This window comes from Euphorbia lathyris, chromosome 8 (genome assembly GCF_963576675.1).
Source record: "Euphorbia lathyris chromosome 8, ddEupLath1.1, whole genome shotgun sequence".
NCBI lineage: Eukaryota > Viridiplantae > Streptophyta > Magnoliopsida > Malpighiales > Euphorbiaceae > Euphorbia > Euphorbia lathyris.
This window is the reverse complement of record NC_088917.1, coordinates 29920690-29944870: the sequence shown is the minus strand read 5'-3', so window position 1 is coordinate 29944870 and position 24181 is coordinate 29920690. Positions and strand designations below refer to the sequence as shown.

The 24181-nt window shown below is 35.2% G+C and overlaps 2 protein-coding genes across 2 annotated transcripts; both read right to left on the bottom strand.

Annotated features, from left to right (window-relative positions):
• Window positions 1-3638: 3638 nt before the first annotated feature.
• LOC136203422 (auxin-binding protein ABP20-like) lies at window positions 3639-4756 on the bottom strand. Its single transcript, XM_065994582.1, has one exon. It carries the CDS (start codon window positions 4451-4453, stop codon window positions 3821-3823), a length of 633 nt encoding a protein of 210 aa, XP_065850654.1. The 5' UTR covers window positions 4454-4756; the 3' UTR covers window positions 3639-3820.
• A 12841-nt stretch (window positions 4757-17597) lies between these two features.
• On the bottom strand, window positions 17598-18245 carry LOC136204181 (auxin-binding protein ABP20-like). Its single transcript, XM_065995379.1, has one exon. It carries the CDS (start codon window positions 18243-18245, stop codon window positions 17616-17618), a length of 630 nt encoding a protein of 209 aa, XP_065851451.1. The 3' UTR covers window positions 17598-17615.
• Between the last annotated feature and the right edge of the window lie 5936 nt (window positions 18246-24181).

The window sequence follows — 24181 nt, the reverse complement described above, 5'->3', positions numbered from 1 at the left end:
TTCATTTGCAAATGGTGTTTCAATTTTTATCTACTAAACAGTTGTTTGCCAAAGCATCCAAATGTGAATTTGGAATGCCATATGTGTCCTACATTGGTCATGTTATATCTACTACAGTAGTAGCAACTGATTCTTGGGTCTCACATGATATTATATATGTGTTTCATCAAAGGTTATGGCACCCATAGTAAACCGCTAATTGAACTCCTAAAAAGGACAACTTCCAATGGTCTTTTGAAGCTCAAAATGCCTTTGAATCCCTCAAGCTTATCATGACTCAAGCGCCAGTGCTATCCACACCTAATTTTGAGCAACCATTCACTCTAGAATGTGATGCTAATGGCACTGGAATAGGTGTAGTCTTAATGCAAAATGGGAGACCTATCTGCTACTTATCCAAAATTCTTAGTCCTATGAATCAAAAGCTATCTACATATGAGAGGGAATTCCTAGCAATTTTTGCAAGCATGTGCAACCTAGAGGCATTATCTAGAGAACTCATTCTTCATTACCAAAACAGATCATGAAAGCATTGAACACCCGTTAGAACAGAAATTACATACCTATCTACAAAAAGGGAATTTCTAAGTTCCTGGGGCTTGATTATATTATTCAGTATAAAAAGGGTGTTGAGAATAAGGTTGCAGATGCCTTACCTAGGCAGCAAGAAGGTCAAGAAACTCACGTTCCAAGTGTCAGGGCACTTACCTTAATCATTCCTAGTTGGATGCACAAGATGAATTAGTTGCACGTCTCATTCCTCAATTGGTGGTACAATCTTCATCTTGTCCTCCCTATTCTCATGCTAACAGATTACTTAAATATAATTCCAGGTTATATGTTGGCCCAACTACTAATCTCTGAAGTAGGATTACGAAAGCCTGTCATAATTCACCATTAAGTGGTCATTTAGGCATCAAGGGCACCCTCTCAAAGATCCAACAACATTTTTTATTGGCCTAATCCGTCTCAGTCAGTGACAATATGGATTTCTCAATGTGACACCTGTCAACAACGTAAGGTAGATCATTCTGCTTATCATGGTTTGTTTCAGTCCCTGTCCATTCCTAATGAAGTTTGGAAGGACATTACTATGGATTTCATTGAAAAATTGCCTAAGTCCTCAGGGTATGATACCATACTGGTGGTAGTGGATATGTATTCTAAGGGAGTACTCTTTATTAGCTTGACTCATCCATTTAATGCATCAATTGTGGCTCAAGCATTTATGGATAACATCTTTAAACTCCATGGCATGCCAAGGTCTATAGTCTCAGATAGAGACATGATATTTAGTGGGGTCTTTGGAAAGAATTACTTAAGCTTTTGGGTACTAAACTGCTTTTTAGCAGCGCCTATCACTCTCAAACAGATGGTAAATCTGAGAGGCTTACTCAATGCCTTAAGAATTACCTGCACACTATCTGCTTCATGGTTCCTAAACAGTGGCATACATGGTTAAGTTTAGCAGAGTATTGGTACAACTCTACCCAAGCATTGTATGGGGTGGAGCCCGAACTTCCTATTTTACCTACTTAAACTTCTCTAGGGGCTGTTGTAGCAGATTTTGTCCAACACAAAGAAGCCATGAATATGTTTCTCAAAGATTGCCTAGCTTCTGCTCAAAATCGTATAAAAGAAGTTGTGAACCTTAAACGCACTGATAGGGAGTTTCTTGTTGGCGATTGGGTTTTCTTGAAGCTTCAGCCCTATATATAGTTAACTCTAGCTATAAGAAAGTCTATAGAGTTATCTGCTAAGTATTATGGGCCCTTCCAAATCTTAGCAAAGATTGGCAAGGCAGTTTATTAACTTGCCTTGCCCTCTGACTGCCGCATTCACAATGTGTTTCATGTCTCTTTACTTAAGAAGAAACCTAATCCTACTGTCACCCCTCTCACTACTCTGCCCCTTAGTTCTGCCAAGGAGTTCATTATTCAACCAGCTAAAGTCATCAACACACGGTATGCTATTATTGCAGGGCAAGCCATTCCTCAACTTCTAATTTTATGGGAAGGCATGACTTCCATTGATGCTACTTGGGAACCTGAGGTGACCATTGCAGCTCAATTTCCAAATTTTTTTATCATTCTTCAGGACAAGAATGCAGTGAAGGGAGGGGAATTGTTACATATCAACGGAAAAAGAAAGTTTAAGGACTATTTGTGATAATAGTTCATAGTTTACAGTTATTCTGTTATTTACATTTTATTCTTGTTTTGTGTATTGCTTTCCCCTCAAGGCTGTGTCAGCTAAGTTAATTAGAATTATGCTATTTTATTTTATGTTTGTGGTCTAGCTGTATGGAATGACAAATGTCCTTATCCCTGTTCTGACCTCAGTACTATATTAGGGGTCATACTGCTACATTGTGAGGTATCCTGAAATTAATGAAGATTTTATTCTCTTCTTCTCTCAACTTCTCTCTTCTATCTCTATTTCTATTTCTCCTTATTCTTTCTATTTCTAATTCTTGAAGATCAGAACCCTAAGTTCTGACACGATTTCCTTCCATTTCTCTCAGTTTTTACTTCTGGTTTTTGTTCTTCCTAATTTCCTTTTTTGTGTTTCTTCACTTTCCTCTCTATTTGTGCCTCCTATTGCTTGGTCGATTTCAAAGTAATTATGATTTTCTTACCATTGATTTTATTTTTATTTCTTCGCTTTATGATTTTGTTGTTTTGCTCTGTTCGCATGTTCATATACCATGGAATTACTTGGATGTCATTTGTCATTTTGATGTTATTCCTCTTTCAGATCTTGTCAGAATTCTCCTCAATTTCATTTTTTTTTATGTTTACTTATATATTCGTCTCTTCTAATGGGTGGTGATTATATGTTGGGTGCTATAGTTGATGGGAGCAAATATTCAATTTGGGAGATAAAAGCATATGTATGAGTTCTTAGAATAATCAATTTTCATAAGATTGGAGGCATTAAAATTTGGAATTGTCTATTTTAATATGATTGAATTTGGAATAATCTTCATCGATTTGGTAACAAGAGCAAAGCAAAAGTCTTGGAAAAAAAAATACAATAGTAGCTTCTAGATTAACAAAACTAGATTGCTCTTTTACATAGAAAACTTGTTTTGTTTTTTTTGTTCAATGTGCTTTATGTAGAAATCTTTTCTTCCCACTTTTCTTTAACTAGCTTAGGTTATTTGCTTTAGAATTGGAAGAAAAGATTTTTCTTTCTTTCAAGAATTGGAAACAAAGAGACCAGAGAAGAAGAAAAAAAAGAAAAGGAAGGGATAGATAGAATAGGAAAGTTAACATGTCGCTTTAGAAGTTAATGGTCAGGTCAATTATAGTGACCATACGGTGAAAATATCAAAACTCAATATCTTTTATGTTATGTTTTGAAATTGAGTGATCAATGTAAGGGTTAATGGTTATAAAATCAGGTCAATCATCATAGTGGCCATACCTTGAAAAATATCAAAGCTCAGTAGCTTTTATGTTATGTTTTGAAATTCAGTGATCAATGTAAAAATTTGCAAAGCTTGTGGCCATGGTATATTCTACCCATGTATTTTGATATGATACAAATCGTGTGGAGTGATCAAGAACATATCTTTGTACACCATAGATATAACATTATCATGATATTTTCAAAACAAATATGATCCCCTAAAACTTGTCACCATCAAAGATTACTCCATCAGCTTTTTGCATTTAAAACTTGCTCCAATTTAATACAATTGAAAACAGCCTCAACTGCAAATAATTAATTCTCGGATACAATTATCATTCAGGGGACAAAAACATTTATATTGGTAAAACCCTTTCCTCTTATTAAAAATTAGACACTCTTAACCTTAATTAGAGCCACCAAGAACAGCCTTAAGCTTCTTAATCTGAGCAGCATCAAGGAAAGTAACTTTGTTCAAAATATCAGTAGGCAATTCATTTCCAAAAAGAGAGAAATCCAAGAACTGAAGACCTGGTCTTGCACTACTAAAAGTAGCATATCCAGAAGCATAATCTCCACCTGAATTTATAGCAAAATGAAGCAACCCTTGAGGAAACACCATTATATCTCCCTTCTTAAGATTGGTGAAATAAACAGTGTTTTCCGAGGAGATAAAACCAGCAGACATTGAGCCAGAAAGAAGAACAAGAAGCTCAGTAGCTGCAGGATGTGTGTGCATTGGAACAACTCCACCTACTGCTAACTCAAAACGAGCTATTGAAATTCCAAGGGCGTTCAATCCAGGGAATTGGTCCACAAATGCAGGTGTTACTGATGCTTTTGTAAGGCTTGAAAAATTAGCAGGAGTTGCTAATCCTGAGTACACAAAATCCTTTACTGTTAGTGTTTCTGGTTTCTTGCAATTGAATCCTGCAGGGCTTTCGGGTCCTGACAGGTCCGCCACGCAGAAGTCTTGAACTGCTGCGTAGGAGGAAGAAGGGAGGAGAGAAAAGATAAGGAAGATTATTGATAAAATCATGTTTACTCGACAGAGGTAATTTGGGGGATGGTGATGAATCTGTGGAAAATGTGGTGCCTTTATATAGATTAGAGTGAAGAGTGGTGTTGATATTACTGTTGGAGAAAAGGCAGTCGCGGAGCAAGATCTAAACTTCGGTCCAGACTCTCTAGGAAAAATTAAATGTCAATAAGGGTTTCTGTCGGAGCCATAGGATCGGTCAGAGATGGCAACGGGTTCTGTATCCGCGGTCGTACCAGATTCTAATGGAACTATCTGTATTCTATATAAAAGGTACGTAATATGTATGAGATCAAAACCATTGTCCGTGATGGGTATGAGACGAGTACGAAAATACTTCCAGGAACCCGGTATCCGGTACCCGTTATAAATCTTTTATATATCAAAAATATTATTATTTTTTAAATGTAAAATGCCATATTCAAACCAACCCTCCCACCCTTATGGCTCCACCACTGAGAAAAGTTTAGAATTAACTTTATGCTATGTCTACACATCAATCGGCTATAAAAAAAAAAAATTAGGTGTACATACAAGACATTCTCTAAATAATTTTTAGAGTTAACAAAAGCAAAAAAGTGAGATGAACATAAGTAGTAGGAGTCATATGCTTTGGAAAAATATCCCTAAGATATTATTATCTTAATATTTTGTGTAACATTCTCAAATTCTGAAAATTAATATATTATGGTATTAATTTCGGAATTTACATTCTCTAAATTAATTTTAGAATTTTAATAGGTCTAAGTAGTTTTAATCCTGATTGGAAGTTAATTGGAAAGCCAAAGCTACCATTTTGGTGTTTTCTTTCTCTCTCTTGTTCATCATTGCATTTTGGGAAGAGAAAAACCTATTCACATCTCTTTTTTCATCTTTTCTTTCTTTCTTTTGATCTCCATAAATGAGAATTCGATTGACACTCCAAAATTATAACGACATATATGTAATTTTTTTAAGAGACAAATAAGGCAAGATAAGTTCCAATGCACCTTTAATAAGTTTCAGTTTAGTCATGTTATGATGTGGATGGCTTAAGGATGGATACTTTTTAAGAAGATCACAATACTCCTTATGCAATGTATCCGAGCATGAGGTGAAGATGTATAGAAAACTGAGATCTTATTGTAGGTGACCTACATTGAAAAAAGATGTGACTGGGTTTGAATCAAAGTGTTTAACGGCCCAACAAGTGAAAGTTGCGCATCAAGCTCTGGTGGGTAAGTTAAAACCTTTGGTCATTCATGAGTGGAAGTGGGAACGACATACCTTGGATTTTGTTGTCAGGTTACTACGAACAAGGAGGGAGCATGTCAACGTCTAGGTGATTGTGGATCATTTGACAAAGTCCACTTATTTCATACATTTGAAACAAACATATTATATTAACAAGTTGGCACGGTTGTATGTATATAGGTCCATTATATCAGACCGAATTTCGCGTTTTCCATCCAGCTTATGGGAAAGTTTACATACAGCTATGGTAACAAAGCTGAATTTCAGTATGACCTTACATCCAAAAAAATGGTTTAAGGAACACTATATGTGTCCGTGCAAATAATAAATACATTAGTCACTACTGTGCTAGTAACAATGCCAGGTACCTCAGAATTCGATCACTTGATGAGCTTATGACACTCTCTCAAATCCATGCTCATCGCATAAATGACAACGTTGGAAAAAACCAAACCAAATGATCCAATGGTTTTCAGTTAAGATCCTGATTGAGTGTTCTTCGAGCGTTCTTGCGAAACGAAGAGTGGCTAGATCCCGAGGAGAGACTCTTTGACGATCAAATCAAGTCTAAGTTTTAAATACTTAAAGGAAGCATTAATAGTTTACTCTAAAAGAGCAGGAAGTAATCTATAGCTTTGGAGCCTAAATAACCGCCTTTTATATAGGAGGCAATAGTCTTATTCTAATACTCCCTCCATTCCTAAATATAGGACGTTTAATGATGTTTTATCAATATTAAGAAAGTAATTCATATAGTGCTAAAAGAACAAAAACCACTCTAGCTTTTCTCTTCGTTAAACACGTACAATGAATCTAGCCATTATTTTTTTTAATTGGTAAGGGCAAAGTTGATAAATAATATCTACTGCACCATAGAGAACTACAAACGTCAACTATTTAGGAACAAATTATAAACCTCTAAACGTCTTATATTTAGGAATGGAGGGAGTATATAGGAAAGAATGAATTTCATCTATTCTAAGCTATCTACGCTTTCCCAAGACTAATTAGAGTAAAACTAGGATACCATAATCAGTAAGGAACACAATTCTACAAGCACACTATGGAGTTCAGTTCATTGAAGGAGGATCTGATTAAGCGTTTCAAACTGGATCTAATAATATTCACTAAACACATTATATTTTATTGGCTTTATAAATATACATCAAAAGTACTACGGGTCTGATTAAGCGTTTCAAACTGCAATAATTCTATATGCGTATACGAAACACATCATACACTTTTAACTTAGTTTGATATTCGCAAAGGTGGAAAAGATGAACACGACCTGCCAACATGACATATTTGAGTTAGTGTTTTATTAAACTGGTGAGTCATTTTTTAGTTAACATGATCCTAACATAATTTTTTATTGGATTAGAATTGACCTACTAATTTGGACATGGATACTTAAAACTACTATTATATGAAAGTTTGTAATTCTCCTTGATTAGTATTGAATAGAAGGAGCTATTACATGGATAGAGTTGTTACAATTCAAATTAGAAACTAAACTGAATATCTCCTAATATATTTACATTAATTATATTTATAAAAATATAAATCAATATCTGTATTAGGCCCCTTCAAGTTAAAGATGGGTGAAGCTTTAACTTGTCAAGAAGAAGATGAAACCGTGACTTAGAGAGTGGCTTGGTTAAAATATCAGCCATTTGTGGAAAGATAGGATGCTCAAAGTTCTTTCTTTGCAACTTCATCATGGGCAAAATGAAAATCAAGTTCTAAGTGTTTGGAGTGTTCATGGAATATTAGATTAGCCGTGAGGTACATGGTGTCGAGGTTGTTGCACCAAATCTGAGGCAAATGAGATACTGGATAGCCAATTTCGGACATAAGCATCTTAAGCCATATAATTTCCGAGGCAACAGTAGCCAAGGCACGATATTCAGCCTCATTTGAAGACCAACAAATTGGATGTTGCTTCTGTGGGAGCGAGGAAATTAAATTGGGATCGACATAGACATCATACTCGGTAATTGTAATATTCGTGTCTAAATATTTTATTTTTCGAAATAAATAGTTTGAATTATTTATGAATTTAAATATATTATAGGGTTCAATTTAATATTTTTAGGTGTAAATAAAAAGTTTTAGGTAAGTTTTATAAAAATTATAAACTCAAAGGACCAAAATCTATATTTTTCAATTAACTATATATATGTTTTCGGTTAAAACTTGTGTATTATTATTATTATTATTATTAAAAAAACTAAAGTGGCATATACCATATAATATTATTAATTTAATATATATATATATTATAAGGATAAGTGTCATATTACATGTCTTAATATTAAGGAATTAGATCACACTCGTCTTCCTTTAAAATATATTGGAATCCACATATCAATTTTTTAAACTATATATATATATATATATATATATATATATATATATATATATATATATGGAAGAAGGGGATGTCATAGAGGTTGTTGGTAAATTTTGAAAGCAAAAGATATAAAAAAAGGGTTTGTGTAGGAAAGTTTTGAAATGTTAAATAGAAAATGAATTTTAATATAAAGCTGACAAGAGATGAGGGTAAATTACATACGTGGTGTACAACCTTTACCCGTAATCACATTTTGGTGTACAACTAAAATTTTGTCACACTAAACTGTATAACCTTTTAGTGACCTCCCACTAAAGTGTATAGCAGGTAAAAATGACCGGTTAATGCTCAGTCAACGCGCCACCTCATCTTTGACCGGTCAAAAAGTCAAAAAAATTCAACCACTTAATATAAAATTACTTCTATACCCCTATCTCTCCATATCTTCATCTTCTTCCTTCTATTTCTTTCTCTCTCTTCAAATTTCTTTCTCTCTTTATCTCTCTAACCTCTCTCACTAAAATCAATACTATCAAATCCTTGTAGGAAACTTCAAATTTCTTTCTCTATCTAACCTCTCTCTTCAAATTTCTCTCTCTAACCTCTCTCTCTCCATAATGACAGGTTCAGAACTGAACCAAAAACATAACTATCTTTGTAGAAGTTAGGTGAGTCCTCAACAAGGGAATTTGGTTCTCCAGTGAGGCTTGTTGCAACGGGACCAGTTTTTGATCAGGCTTCTCGAAGGAAATATATTTGCCAGATTGTTCAGCTTGGTGTCCAGTCATCTGATAGACTGTTTCATGAATATCTGTATCGAACTATGATTGATTTGGGTATTGAGAATGAGCTTTTGGAGTTTGGAGGCCCTGATTTAGTGCCTTTTCTACAAAATGCAGGCCGTGAATCATCACAAGAGGTAAAGGTTGTCTATTGGCAACATAGACTCGTTTCATTATCTGTTAGTTCCTAACTCTCATTGGTCCTATTAAAGTGCGTGGACGTTTGGATTGTGTTTCTGATTTTTTTTTTTTTTTGCATTTAACATCATCTAGTAAATTTTTTGTTATCTTGTAGGGCCGAGTTGTTTCTGCAGTAACTGCTGCATCTTCTCCTGTTGGTCATTCAGGAGCTCTTGTAACTTCTCGTCAAGCAAACTATTTTGAGCTATTGGCTCGATATTATGTAATGAAGCGACAACATGCGCTTGCTGCTCACATAGACATGCAAATATATTAGGATAAAAATGACAATGAGAGCTGATACAGAACACTTCTTGAGTTAATTAGCTCTGAATTTGTTTTTCCATTTCATTGTGGAACCAATCAGTCAACGAGAAATAAACATTAGCTCAAATTGTATCACAACAACTCTCCGCTTTTCCTTATTCAATTTTTATGTATTTTCCATGGAGCAATTATCATCTGATGATTCATTCATTTTCTTAATTCAGGCGCCAATACCTGGGTAGTGCTGTTCTACAGGCGAAGAATGCAAATGATAGTAGTGGTCTTATTGGTTCCCCTAGGGGTGCCATGGAGAGTGGATTGTTAGATAGTTATGTTTTTGGTTCAGTTCTGAACCTGTCGTCATGGAGAGAGAGAGAGAGGTTAGAGAGAGAAATTTGAAGAGAGAGGTTAGAGAGAGAAAGAAATTTGAAGTTTACTACAAGGATTTGATGGTATTGATTTTAGTGAGAGAGGTTAGAGAGATAAAGAAATTCAAAGAGAGAGAGAGGTTAGAGAGAGAAAGAAATTTGAAGAGAGAGAAAGAAATAGAAGGAAGAAGATGAAGATATGGAGAGATATGGGTATAGAAGTAATTTTATATTAAGTGGTTGAATTTTCTTGACTTTTTGACCGGTCAAAGCTGAGGTGGCGCGTTGACTGAGCATTAACCGGTCATTTTTACTTGCTATACACTTTAGTGGGAGGTCACTAAAAGGTTGTACAGTTTAGTGTGATAAAATTTTGGTTGTACACCAAAGTGTGATTACGGGTAAAGGTTGTACACCACGTATGTAATTTACCCCAAGAGATGACACCGATTAACTTTCGGTGACCAACGATGACATTTTGGATTTGCTGTCAGTGGATTACACCGATTAATTTTTGGTGACTAACAATGATATTTTGGTAACTGTAATTTTATATCTAAATTATTATTAAAAATGTTCTATGTATGATTTTTGAGTAAGTTAGGTCCCATTTCGTCAAATTTTAACGTCAAATTTTAACATGTTTGTGAGTGTGATTTATCAAGTCATAAAAATATGAAATTTAGACAGTTGTCCTTTAGATTTGTTAAAGTGAAATTCAGTATTAATGGACTTTTAGCAGCGTAACGAGTTTAAAAATATAATCGGTCCAAATTAACTACGTCAGTTTAAAATTACTATCTTAGTGACCGAAAATAATTCAATATGAATATTTCGATTATTTTATTTAAAATATTTTAAACAACTTTAATAATTAGAATTAGAATAGGTTAAAAATATAAGGACCAATGCTGATATTTGTCAAGTAGAGTCGGTATAAAATCGAATATAAAATAATTAGTACAAAATTTTGGGAATATAAAATTAATACAGATAGACTCCTAACAGTGTCACGAGTCCTACTGAACCTTCGGTCGGAATTAACGATACCGGTTTAGTTTTACATGAACTATTCCGGTGACAATGACAAATAAAATTAGTCCGATAAAAATATATAAAAATGGTCTGATAAAAGTGTTTCTCTTAAATCTTATTGAAGTATATTTATATAATATTTGAGTGATTTTAATTCTCGAAATTGATGAAATCGTCAACTTATGATTTTTATGAAAATATATGATTTGAATTATTTACTTTTGATTTTAATTATTTACTTTTGATTTTAATTGTAAAATGATTAAATTGAAGTATATTTTTATACTCGTGGTATTTGTCTGAAAATTGGATTGAGAAAACCGTTGCGGTTGTTATTGTTATTATTTAGTGATTTGGATTGAAGTCCAAATATGATTTTTATATTGTGATATTTTGAAAGAAAGACAAAATGGTTTTGTCCATCTAGGATTTTCCGAGGTAGGAGTTGTAATTGTAAGACCATACCTAAGAGCGGTATAGCCAGAGTGCACGACTGGTAGTCCTAGCGTTAGGCAAGATGAGATATGAATGAGATATCTCGATTATTGATATGATTGATGTTATGATAAGCTACACGGGTGGAATTCGAGGATGGACACACACGCAAATTTAGTATTACGTTTTGAAAATGCTTGATGATTTGAAATATAATTTTACGTTTATTTGATTACGAATTTGGTTTGATAAAGCGTCAGTTTGATGAAACGTTGTTCGATTTGATTGCGTTTGATGAAACGTTGTTCGATTTGATTCGTTTTGATAAAACGTTGTTCGATTTGATTCGTTTTGATAAAATGATTTATATATATTAAATTATATAGTAATAAAGTGAAATATACAATTGAATTATTAGCGTGTCAATCAACGTGTCAATAAGTTAAAATGAGTTCATAAGTTAAGAGAACTACTTAAGTTAAGAGAACTACCTAAAATAGGTAGAACTACGTGGCTTTGATTCCCGGTTTAAAGATTAAAAGACGTTCGGGATATGTAGAAAGCTTGATAGAATTATCAAGTCCAAGCCAAATAAATAAATAAAACTTTAGGTATCCGAATGAATTTTTTATCTATTAGAAAACCGGTTTGCCTTTTTGACTGTTAGGCGTGCGTTATCGTGTCTACCCTTCATACCCGATGCCGTTTAGGGTCGGGTATGACAGTAATAGATTTTCGGTCATCGAGGTCTCCTCCCCAATCGGCATCAGTAAAACCATTAATGCACAAATCATTGCTAGCCGAAAAATTGAGACCGTGTGTAGGTGTGTCGTGAAGGTACCGTAATATTCTTTTCACTGTTTTCCAATGTTCAAGGCTTGGTTGGTGCATGAACTGACTGATTTTATTTACAGCATAGGAAATGTCATGATGTGTGATTGTAACATATTGTAAACCACCCACAATATTGCGATAGAATCCCAGATGATCAAATGGTTCACCATTATGTTGAGTCAGTTTTATCGATGGACATGTTGGCGTGCTCGACTCATGCATTTTCTCCCGCTTTAGCAAATCATGTATGTAATTTTTTTTATTGATTTAGAGACAGTGAAGTATAGCACCAAGTGTTTCAATTAAAAAAAGTAAATCAACTTCTTGGGAATTAACTACTTCATTCAACGAACAAACTTCCCGGTGGCTTCCCAAACCCACGACAGTTCCAACTAATATAATTCATTAATCCCGGCGGGCCTGAATAGTAGGCCTCACTGAATTTGTGACTCTAAAATTCTCCTTATGCAGCATGGAAATAGGGCCTTCTGATTGTTGTTGTGGTTGTAATTCTGTGATATTGTTAGTACCTTCCCTTCTACGCTTCTATCGTCCTGTAATTTCATTGTGTCCTCCCCGTCCTCCCATATGTCAATGTTTGTTCCTATTACTTCTAGTGCATCCACTGTACCCCATTCAAGTCTTTTTGTGTTCCATGGACTTGAGGACCATTAAGCTAAGAGATAAACACACCTGAGTGCTTTGTTGTGTTGTTTCCCCGTGGTGTTGTTGTTGCCAATTTCCATAGTATCGGTTATTACTGTTAGAACTGAGGCATCCCCAAGTATATGCCGTTTAGAATCGTTTTGAGCCTATGTGATGTTCCCTTATCCAGCATGTTCTCTTAGCCAACATGATCCGCTTTGGTCTCTACCCCTCCGAACCAGGGCATTTAACCATTCTCCCCATTCCTTTTCCATTTTGGTTCCAAGATCATCGAATAACCTTTCATAAAATTTATCCTTATGCCCTAAAATTCCAAATAAGTAACAAAATATTCCCAATTGTTTGTACTTAAATAAAATATTCCATTTAATCTATGATTTTTGATAATTTTGAACCTCTTCAGCGGTTTGTGAACGTCTATCGCCACTCTTATCCGCATAAATAGTTTCCTCATCCCTGTTTTATTATTCAAGTCATACTCTTTGAATACTCCGATAAAGTCCGCAATCTGTTTCCCAATCGCCTACGATATCGCTCCAGTTGGCAAATCGTGAATCTGCATCCAAATATCCATGGAGTTGAGGTCGACGTTTTCTGGATTAATACCAAAATTCCACTTGTTCATTACCAACGCATAATTGTCAAACGTCCACGGCTCTCCCGTAATCACCCGATTGAGGTCCACTTTGTGAAAGAATTCGAACGAGTATAAGTTTGTATTTATCTACTGAATATTGACTCATTGCCCTAGCCACCATAGTTCGTTTTGTTTATGACAAACTTTCAGATCAGACCCAAACTTGAATCATCTGCTTTCTATGTCGAAATGTTGAGCCTTAGATCCAATACTTTGTTTTCCTCGTCTTCAATTAAAAGATTAGCCAAATTTTCCTTCATTGCACACTACACGACTGATACTCACAAGTCGACCCTCAAATTGATTGAGACACTCTCACTAAAGGAGAGATGCACTCACCAAGAAACCCCTAAAACCCAAGGAACCCCAAGAGCGACCTTTGATGTGTCCGGATTACCTAATATCAGTTTAGTCATAGTTAATTGTAATTGTAAAATTAGTTATATTTAAATTATATATTACTCCCTCCGTTTCATATTACATGTCTTTCTAAAGAGTTGTGCAGAAGTTATATAAGAATATTAGGAAATAGACTTTGTTGCCCCTTATGTATTTTTTTTGGTAAGAAGGGAAGAAAAAAAAAAAAAACAAACAAAAACCTAACCCGGGATCAGTCTAGGAAGACTGACCCCAATCCTATCCTCAAGAAGAGAAGGTAACAGAAAAGAAGGAGGAACGGAAAGGGTAGAAACACCTAACATCCCCCCATGCCCAGCAGCTGCCAAGCGATCCGCCACGCGGTTTTGCTCCCTATAAATATGGGAGAAGGTAAGAGAATCGAAGGCAGGACGAAGCCTCAAGATGGCTTTAATGAGATTCTGACTCTTAAGACAAACAACCTGTCTATCCGAAATCCTGTTGATAGCCTCCAAATTGTCAGACTCCACCGAAAGTCTTTTAACACCCATGCGAATGGCGAGTTTAATGCCAGACAAGATCCCCCAGAGCTCTGCAGTAAAGGAGGAGCCCGTACCTAAGTTATGGGTAAACCCAGCCAGCCAGGCGCCACCAGCATCCCGAAGAACTCCACCAGCAGCAATTCTGCCATTACTAAGGCAGGAGCCATCCGTATTCAACTTGACAACCCCTTCCCTGGGCTTCCTCCAACCAACTAACTGGACCTCTTTAACCGGGGAGGGGTGAACCAGGGGCTCTCCTTCAAAACTCTTTGTAATAACAGAGAGTTTTTTCGAGAAGTAAAACCGGAGGTCAGGAATAAAGACAGTCTTCTCAGCAAATAACTCTTCATTCCTCCATTTCCACATTTGGTGACAAATAATAGCGAAGAGAATAGCCCCGTGCTCCATACTGGCCAACAAATTCCACTATTTGTTGCCCCTTATGTATTGATTCCACTATTTATTTATTTTATAATAAGACAATTATTCTAATTACTCTCCGTAAACTCATATTTTATAGCAGAAAGAAAGTGACTTAAAGTGTATTAATCATATCAAAATGATATGTGCTATGAAACAAAAAAAAAAAAATATCTGTAGAAAGACATGTATATAAAACAGAGGGAGTAATATTTTTTCGTATTAATTTAATCATGATTTACATATATATGTGTTGGCCAAAAATAAATAAATTTCCATGTATATAGAAAGCTTATATTTAATTTTAGGTTATAGTTTCCATGTTTTCTAATTAAAAGAAATTAAATAAAAGAATAAAAAAAATTTAGTAGGTCTCGGCGAGACCTACCACTGAAACTATTTTTCAGGATTTTGTTCTTCTCATCCGACTTCTCCGACCCGCATCGAACGACATCCAAAGCTAATCCGTGAAACTTAAACCTCATACTCACACCCATACCTATCCCTACACTCTCTCTAACCACAAAGTAATGGAGTGATGTGGCATGGAAGTTGAGGGAAGTTAGTGGTGGTTAGTGGAGGTTGAGGAAGTTAGTGAGGTGGCAAGATAGTGAGCAAAATATGAGAGAAAAATAAAGATAATGGGGTGGTTAATTACCTCAATAATCCCTCTCAAAATACTATAAATATACTCTCCATTCTTCATAGTTACTCACCAATTCAACACATCAAAATCCCCCTCCTAAGTTCCAATGCTTAGTTCTTAAATTCTTCATTTTGTTCTTCAAGTTCTTAGTTCTAAATTCCATTTTCTAGCTCTTTTAAGCTTCAATTCAAGTCTTTAATAGCTTATTTTCAAGTTCTTTTCATTCAATTTAACATCCCTAAGTTTAAAGTTTTCAATTCGTTAGCTAGAATCGCTTTCTAAATTAATTTTTTCAAGATTCGTCCAGTTATTTTCCAAGTCCAATTTCATCTATTTAGAGTCTGTTTTTGCTTTCGATTCCTTTTATATATTTGTTCCCGACTTCCCGAAGTTAAATTAGCCTTTTCATTCGCCTAATTCCGTGTTCGGAAACTTCATTTACAAGCCAATCTTTGCACCCCAAATTGTTTAGACATTCTGTTTCCAGCTTTTACCATAATTCATCCAGTAATTCTCTAATCCTGTTTTAGTCTATTTAAATTTCGTTTCAGTCTTCAATCCTTTCTAAACATTTATTCTTGACTTCCTGAAGTTCAAATAGACCTTTTAATTTTCTTGATTCCGTGTTCATAAGCATGCATACAGTCTCTCTGAAGTTGAAGGTCAGATCTGCCTCATACTTGCCTACTAAAGTCAGAAATTTTCTAGATCAATCCCGCTCTTGCCAACCGACCGCTGCGTCCGAGGACCTCAAGCCGACACCAAAATTCAATGTCCAGCCGAGATAGCTATTGTGGCTCTGAGTTTGTTGTTGAATTTCAATTTTTTATTATTATTTGAATTTCAATTCATATGTATTGATTGATTTTCTCAATTCGATTGAGTTAGCTATATGTTAATATAGATATATTTCAATTGTAATTAATTTCATTATTTTGTATGAACACATATACTCATCAATATTTATATCAATAAATACCCATTTTCACCAAATCTCGTGTCAATTTCGCATCTTTAATTTCCTTTATTTTACTCGTATTTCACTTAATCGCATTAGCTTAAATAAAAATAATTTATCTAGCAAAGTTTCTATAACGGTGCTAGAGGCCTAAGAAGAGGGAATTTTTCAATCATTGCGTTTCTCGTCAATCGCTTCATTTGATTTTAAATTTTGGCGCGCAAATCTACAAACTTAACCCATCTTTTAATTGAGAAATAATTTCTTTGGCACGCCCGCACCCTAACCACACGTGACAATGTTGAAAACTGGCGTATTCGTAAATTATAGTTAACAATATGTAATTAAAGTTGATGGCATGTCCAAATATAGGAAAAGAAGGGAGATGAAAGACTTATTATGAAGAAGAGGTATTATAGGGATTTCAGGTTTTATTTGGAAGATTTGGAATTTGTTCCTTTACTAAAGCATATTTCTTCTCCTTAGTTTGGATGAATTGACCTTTGTAAAGTCAGGTTCATAGGAAAGTTGTGGTGTTTTATCTCCTACCAAACCTTAATTTTTCAATTAGTTACCAAATATATAATTGAATTTATGTAACTTAAACTGCTCCTTTTAGCCCAAATAATACTCATTCTCCATATTTTCTACATCTATCTTAAAAAAAATGTCTCTGTATTAAACAACAAAGCATATACACATATATCAATGTTTTATTATTAATTTTCCTTCAAAATAGGGTTAACAAACTGTATATTCTTTCACGCCTAAATTACAATTTCTAAAGAAAGTGCAGATTTAACATTAACGTACGTATGAAATTGTATAAAGTTAACCATACATTTCTAAATAAGATCAATTTTAGCCAAATGTTATTGAAATTTGAAAAAACCGGTTTGGTTGGTATTTAATTGTCACATTAGACTTTACAAATATCGACCATGTCTAAGATATTTAACGTATTACTAACAAAACCACAAAAATTCTGTTAAAATGTTAAAAACTAAATCTACTACGTATAAGCTAATCACAACTTTTTTTTAATCAAATTGTCTAAAATATTTACTGTGTTATTAATATAGTTACAAAAAATCAATTAAAAGTGTACGAAATTGATTTAATTTATCGAGATACGGGTTTGGAAAGTCTAATATAACAGTTATATAACATATAAATCAGTCTTTTAAAATTTTCGATAGCATATAACTAAAATTGATGTTACTTATAAGAATTATAGTAATTAAATTTGCACTATGAATGAATGCTAAATCTATATTTCTCTTGACGGGATTAATCATCATTTATGAACGATTGAGGTTCTAGAAGGCACTAACTTATTCACGCACAAAGACATGAACAAAATTCTTGGACTATCCGCATACTGAAATTTAACAATCAACAGAAACTATAGACTAATTAATTATAACTCGATCCAGATACAAATTGAGGTTAATCAGTACCACCAAAAACACCCTTAAGCTTCTTAATCTGATCAGCATCAAGAAAAGTAGTTTTGGTCAGTAAATCCGTCGGTAATCCGTTACCGAAAAGAGAAGAACCTAAAAGCTGAATAGCTGGTTTGGGACTATTAAAACTAACATATCCTGAAACAGGAGAATCACCTTTATTTATCACAAAATGCAGCAATCCAGGCGGAATTACAAACACGTCGCCCGCCTTAAGATTTTCGGAGTAAACAGTGTTAGCCGCGGAGATAAAACCCGCAGTGACTGACCCTGAAGTTACAACAAAAACCTCGGTAGCTTCGGGGTGTGAATGCATTGGAAAAAATCCACCAACCTCTAAATCAAAACGAGCAATCGAAATTCCCAGGCCGTTTAGTCCAGGCAATTGGTCTACAAATGCAGGTGTAAATGAAGCTTTTGCAACGTTTGAAAAGTTAGGAGGAGCTGCTAATCCTGAGAATACAAAATCCTTTACTGTTACTGATGCAGGTTTTTTGCAATTGAATCCTGAAGGACCTTCTGACGAGGTTTCCGCCACGCAGAAGTTTTGAACTGCTGCATATGAGGAGGAAGATAGCAGAGAATTAAGGATCAGAAAGATAGACAGAATCATCTTTCCTGATCAATAGTGATATAAGGATTAATATTGGTGTATGAAAATGACTCACCTATATATAGCCTATTAGGGGAAGATCTGCGCGTGTTGCACGGGTGTATAATATAATATTTAATGTTAGTTTAAAGATATTATATTAAATAAAAAAAAATAAGAGAATAAAAAAAATATATTCATCTTACTTTACTTGTTACATATTAAGTATAATAATTAGTATAGAAATTTATGTATGTATATTGTACAGACGTTATTAAAAAAGAAAAATATTTATGTAAATAAGAGTAATTATATATTTTGATATGAAAAAGCAAATCGAGGAACTAAATAGTTGATTAAGGCCCCGTTTATTTGGGGGAAAATATTGTGTTTTGGAAAATTTTATGGAGGGAAAATTTTGTGCAGGAAAATAAAATATTTTTCTATGTTTGGTAAAAACATTGGAAAATATTTTACGGTGTTTGGCTACAACATTGGAAAATATTTTCCAACCACTAAAAACGTAAAAACACAAAAAAAATGTGAAATTTTGTTAAAAACACAAAAAGTGAAAAAAATACGAAAATCACGAAAAGTAAAAAAAAATATTAAAAATATGGAAAAATGGAAAAAAAGTGGAAAACCATGAAAATGTGAAAAAAATTAATGTTAAAAACCCGAAAAACGTTTTTTCACATTTTTTTTATCATTTTTTGTACGTTTTCTCGTGTTATTAACGTTCTTGTGTTTTTTTGCATTTTTTCTTCATTTTTTCGTATTTTCACGTTTAGTTTTTCGGTTTTTCCCTTTTTCGCGTTTTTTATTTTTCGCATTTTGTTACTTTTTCGTGTTATTCATGTTTTTCGTATTTTTCACGTTTTTGTGTTTTTTACATTTTCGTGTTTTGTTTGCATTTTTCGTCTTTTCATGTTTATCGCGTTTTTCACTTATTGTCACGTTTTTGTGTTTTAGCATTTTTCGCGTTTTCGTGTTTTTCATATTTTCTCACATTTCCGTGTTTTTTGTATTTTTCACGTTTTTGTATACTTCGTGTTTTCTCACTTTTTCGTGTTGTTCATGTTTTGTGCCTTTTCAAGTGTTTGCTTTTTTTGCGTTTTATGTTTTTCACGTTTGTTCACCTTTTCATTTTTTTGCGGGGTTTTTTCCATATTCTCGTGTTTTGTAACGTTTTCACGTTATTTATGTTTTTTCGTGTTTCATATTTTTGTATTTTTATATTTTTTAACGTTTTTCCCATTTTTTTCTAGACGTGTATGTTTTGGGGAAAATGTTTTACCCTTTTTCTTCCTTGCTTTTCCATTGACTTGCTACTTATTTTCCTTTGACTTATTTTCCTACCCAAACAAACAGTGGAAAATTGGAAAAATATTTTCCTGCTGAATATTTTTCTCCAAACAAACGGGGCCATAAAATTTATAAATCCTGAAACAAACACTATAAATTAGCTAGATAATAACATATAATTAAACTAATAAAAGTGTTTACCTCTGTGTATTAATCATTAAAAACAAAGTTTGAATGGCAACAAGAACAAGAAGGACACATAATAGAATAATATTCCTTATTTTAGAGAACTTAAAATGAGTTGTATATATGAAAAGGTCAATATATAGGATATACTTCAATAGTTTGTATATATAAAAAAAAAAAAAATTGATAAATGCAATGAGCATTAAATCCAACTTTCTGATTCCATCAAAACATGAAGACTAAGAGGAAGCATGAGCAGTAGCTAATAATAATATCAAACCAACCAAACCTGAAATGCACTAAAAATTAGGTCATAATATAAGTGTAAAACACTATGTACACCTCATAGCAACAACAATAACAATAAAGATTTCATAAGTTCACACCAAATATAGTAGTTAGCTAGTTACCAAATTAATGTTTAGGGCTAAATGTCAAATTGAACCAACATTATTGGGGAAATTAATATCAATGCAACATAAATGTTCATATGGACCCTGATGACCACATGAATTTAATCATTCACCATTAGATCTAGGCTGATCAAAATATAAGCTTAGGAAGTTTCGAATCCCACCCTAGGATTAAATCAGTTTATATCTAACGGTGAATGACCAAATTCATGTAGTCATCAGTGTTGGTCCCGTGTAACTTAGTATGATTAGTTCCAAGGGGTGGTAGGAACTAATATAACTTTTTCGCTTAATAATGCTGACTTAATTAACTGTTTGATAATTTAACTCGGCTTTAGGTCAGCAAGGCTGAGTGAAGTGTGAGACAGCTTTAATCAGACACTGACTAGAGCTGTTTCAATTGTGAGTTGGGAAATAACATTTTAGGTCAGCTTCCAACTCAGCACTCTGATTACTCAGCGTCGGCTTGTACAAATTATATACTGAGTGATTTAAGCAAGCAACACATACATATATATCAAGAGAAAGGGTTAGAGATTACTCAGCAGTCTTATCCTGGTTCGGCCTCACCGTCTACGTCCAGTCCCCAGAATCCCTCCGGGCTTTTTCAATCCACTACTGATCTCTTTAAAGGTAGAGCACAAACCGTTTACAATAGCAACTGATTATGCAAGTGTACCGTCCTCTATTCGTCTACTCAATCCTATCTCACACTGAATACTATAACCGAGTATCCAGAATTTCTCTACCACTGAGTACTATAACCGAGTACTCAACTTCACTCTTCTAACCTTTACAATTGATACAAGATTGTTCTCACTCAGCGAAGAACACTTTAGATGAATACAATTCACTCTAGACTTTTACACAATGATTGGGAATTGGGTGTAAGAACTTGCTTTCTTTTCAGACAGCTTCTATTTTGGATTTTCACTCTTGTGAAGATTTACTTTTCTGTCTGTATTTGCTTACATGTGTCGTGAGAATCCAAGTGATGGACTTGTCCTTTTATAGTGAATTCCAAATCTTCAAATCATTTGAATTCCGACATATCCGTTGGGAGTAATGGTCTTCTTTCGTCATTGAATGGTCAGCATTCAGAATCGCAGGCCAATCCTGTCTTCTGATTTTCGCAGGAGCCAGGCTTTGCTAGTTTCGTCTTCTTGCGCCAGGTTCGTCTTCTAGCGCCAGGTTTGTCTTCTTGACAAACGCCAGACGGTCCATGCGTCTCGAAAAGGTCATTGATCACTTTTTCGAGATATCTGATTTGTTGCAGAGATTTGTCGGGCCTTGTTTTCTAGTAAACAGATCATTGGCGCTGACTTGTTCATTACTCAGCTTGACTTAGCGGTGTCTTGATCATTGCTCAGCTTGACTCCGTAGCTTCGCTTTCAAGCTTTCCTAAAGAAGACATATCTTTTGCAACGCTGAGTTGTATTCCACTCAGCTTCTGCTGTGTGATTAGCTTAGTTCTGACTTCGTTCTGTCTTTCTTTTAATGAACACTTAGTTCCTGTTCTAGTCAGTTTACTTACTCAACATTGAACAAACATATTAGTACAATTAAATCAAAGCACTTAAATTTAATTGTTTAATCATGGGATTACTTAAATAATTTTGTCAAATCAAAATCATGTGGAAAGGTGTTTCAACAAACTCCCCCATTTTGATGTTGGCAAAAATATTTAGTTCGGAACTCACCGTTGAGCTCCCATGAAGGTTGACCTTTTCTATTCTTCTAAAATAACTCCCCCGTAAGGGTTGCATCTATTGACTTAGTTTAACTCTAAACCTTCTAAGATCTAATAGAGTGAAACTAAGACATGCGTTTACTAACTTAGTTCAATTCTAGACCTTCCAAGATCTAATTCAGATGAGCCTAAGGTCAGTTTTCAGAAGAATGTCAATACTTGGAACATTTGGTCATTACTCAGCTTTGATACGTATCTATTCAGAGATATTATGTTAAGTTCAGGTATTAGAGTTGGATTTATTTATCAGAGTATGATTTACTTGTTTAATCTCTATGTTCACAAGTTTTACTTTGTTGTTCAATGAGTAGTCATGTGTTCAATCAGCATATAAACATCGCAAGTAAGCATTGCATAAATATAGTCAGTTTGGATAAAGGATGCATATATAGATAGTCAGTTCAACAAAGATATGCCAAATACAAAATTGCAAGTCACAAGCTAAGACTATTGCTAATCTATTTCTTCATGTTGACTTGAACTTGGTTGGATTTGCCTTTTCCCTTGGCTGTTCTTTGTTGCTGACTTTGATTGCCCGGGATAGCAGAAGTTGAACCAGGCTTCTACTGAGTTCCGGCAGCTGGCTGCTTAGCTTTGTCTTTCTCCCCCGGCTTCTGCTGAGTTCCAGCAGCTTGCTTCTCTTGATCTTTCTCCCCCGTTTTGTCGGCATCATTAGATTGAAGGGGAGGAGCAAGGAATGTCCCTTGTTGAACAGCACAAGTCAATATGGATGAATAATATTGCATGTGACCCGTACTTTCTCTAAGACTCTTAAAGACCTGCACGCCATCGGCCATACTTGAAGCGGGGATCTTGATATTTGCGATGAGCATGCTGAGTAGGTACTCAAGTAATTTCCCAATCCAAGTAATGGAGTCTGTCATTCATGCATAGGATTGATAATACATCTTGAGCAGTGCAGTATCATACGAATGACGCTGAACATTCATGTGCCGAACATGCGCAAGTGTTGACCTGGTGCAGTGCAAGATATCATTAGTCTTGACCTGGTCAGTGTCCATTTCTTCTTTGCTCAAGTTAAGTAAGCGGATAGCTTCTCCATTTTGTTCTATGGAGCATTGAGAAGAGGAGGAGATGAGTTCACGAGCCCCGGTTAGCTCGGCGGACAGCTGGGAGAAATGCTGAGTGACCTCAGCAGAAGTAGCGGATGAGGAGTTTGCAGCAGATAGGGCGTTGATTTTCCCTTCGATGGAGTTCATATGATTTACCATCATCAGCTGTAGTTCAACCAGCTTCATTATAAGTTCTTTCTTGGGCTGTTGAGAGACTAGTGAAGTCATTACACTCATCAGCTCCTTTAGACCCTTGAGTTCGGTCAAAAGTTGCGTGACAGGGGAGAATTGAGTTGGCTCAGCAGGAATGGACCCAGCAGCGTCGGCTTGAGACTGATGGATCTCTTGAAGTAGAGTTTGAGTAGATTGGATGATTCTTCTTCCTGACTCAGAAGCATCCAAATAAGTGTAAGTATCATCAGTGTTGTGCTCAGAGGCCGTTTTCTGGTTAACAGTAGGTGGTGGAGAATTGTGGTGCTGTCCAGAAGTAGAAGTGCCAGCTTTGTCAGCAGCTGAACTTTGATTGGCAAGGTCAGCATCAGGAGCTGACTGGTTGATGAACTACTCAGTAGAGGATGGAAGTGGTTGCTCAGCAGTATTGGTTACCTACTCAGTGTCAGTCTGACGTTGAGTTGAAATTTGAGGTTAAGGCAACGTAGAGCTATCTTTAGTAGGTGGATTTTCCTTTGCTAACTCTTTGGATTGAGCAACAGGAACTTTGAGCACTTGCTCAGTGGAAGGTGGAGCAGAAGTGTCGGCAGAAATTTGTCCCTTAGTGGCTTGTTCCTCGGCTTGAGAAACAGAGGCTTGTTTTTCCTTTACTTGGTCCGGAGTGGGCTCAGTGATGGTGGTGAAGAATTGAAATTAGAGCCCAGTTAAGTCTGTGATAGGGTCTCTCAGTGGTGATTCATCCAGCAGATCGATTACGCTGGGCTTTTGAGCTTTCCGTTTGAAACGCTTGTCCGCACTGCCCTTTTTAGATTTGGTTTGAGGAGAACGGTCAGCAGCAGGGGAGTCTGGTGACTCAGAAGAAAAGTTGAGTCCTAAGTCAGCGTAAAGGGTCTCTTCAACCTTGTCCTTTACTAGAGTCTTAACTCCTTGCTCATCAATCTGCTCAGCAGCAGCTGTTTTACTTGGCTCCGTAGAACCCATCTTATGAGATTGAGCCTGTTGCTCAGGACAACCTTGGTCTTCCTCCTGATCACAAGGTGGCTTTTCCAGGTCAATTTC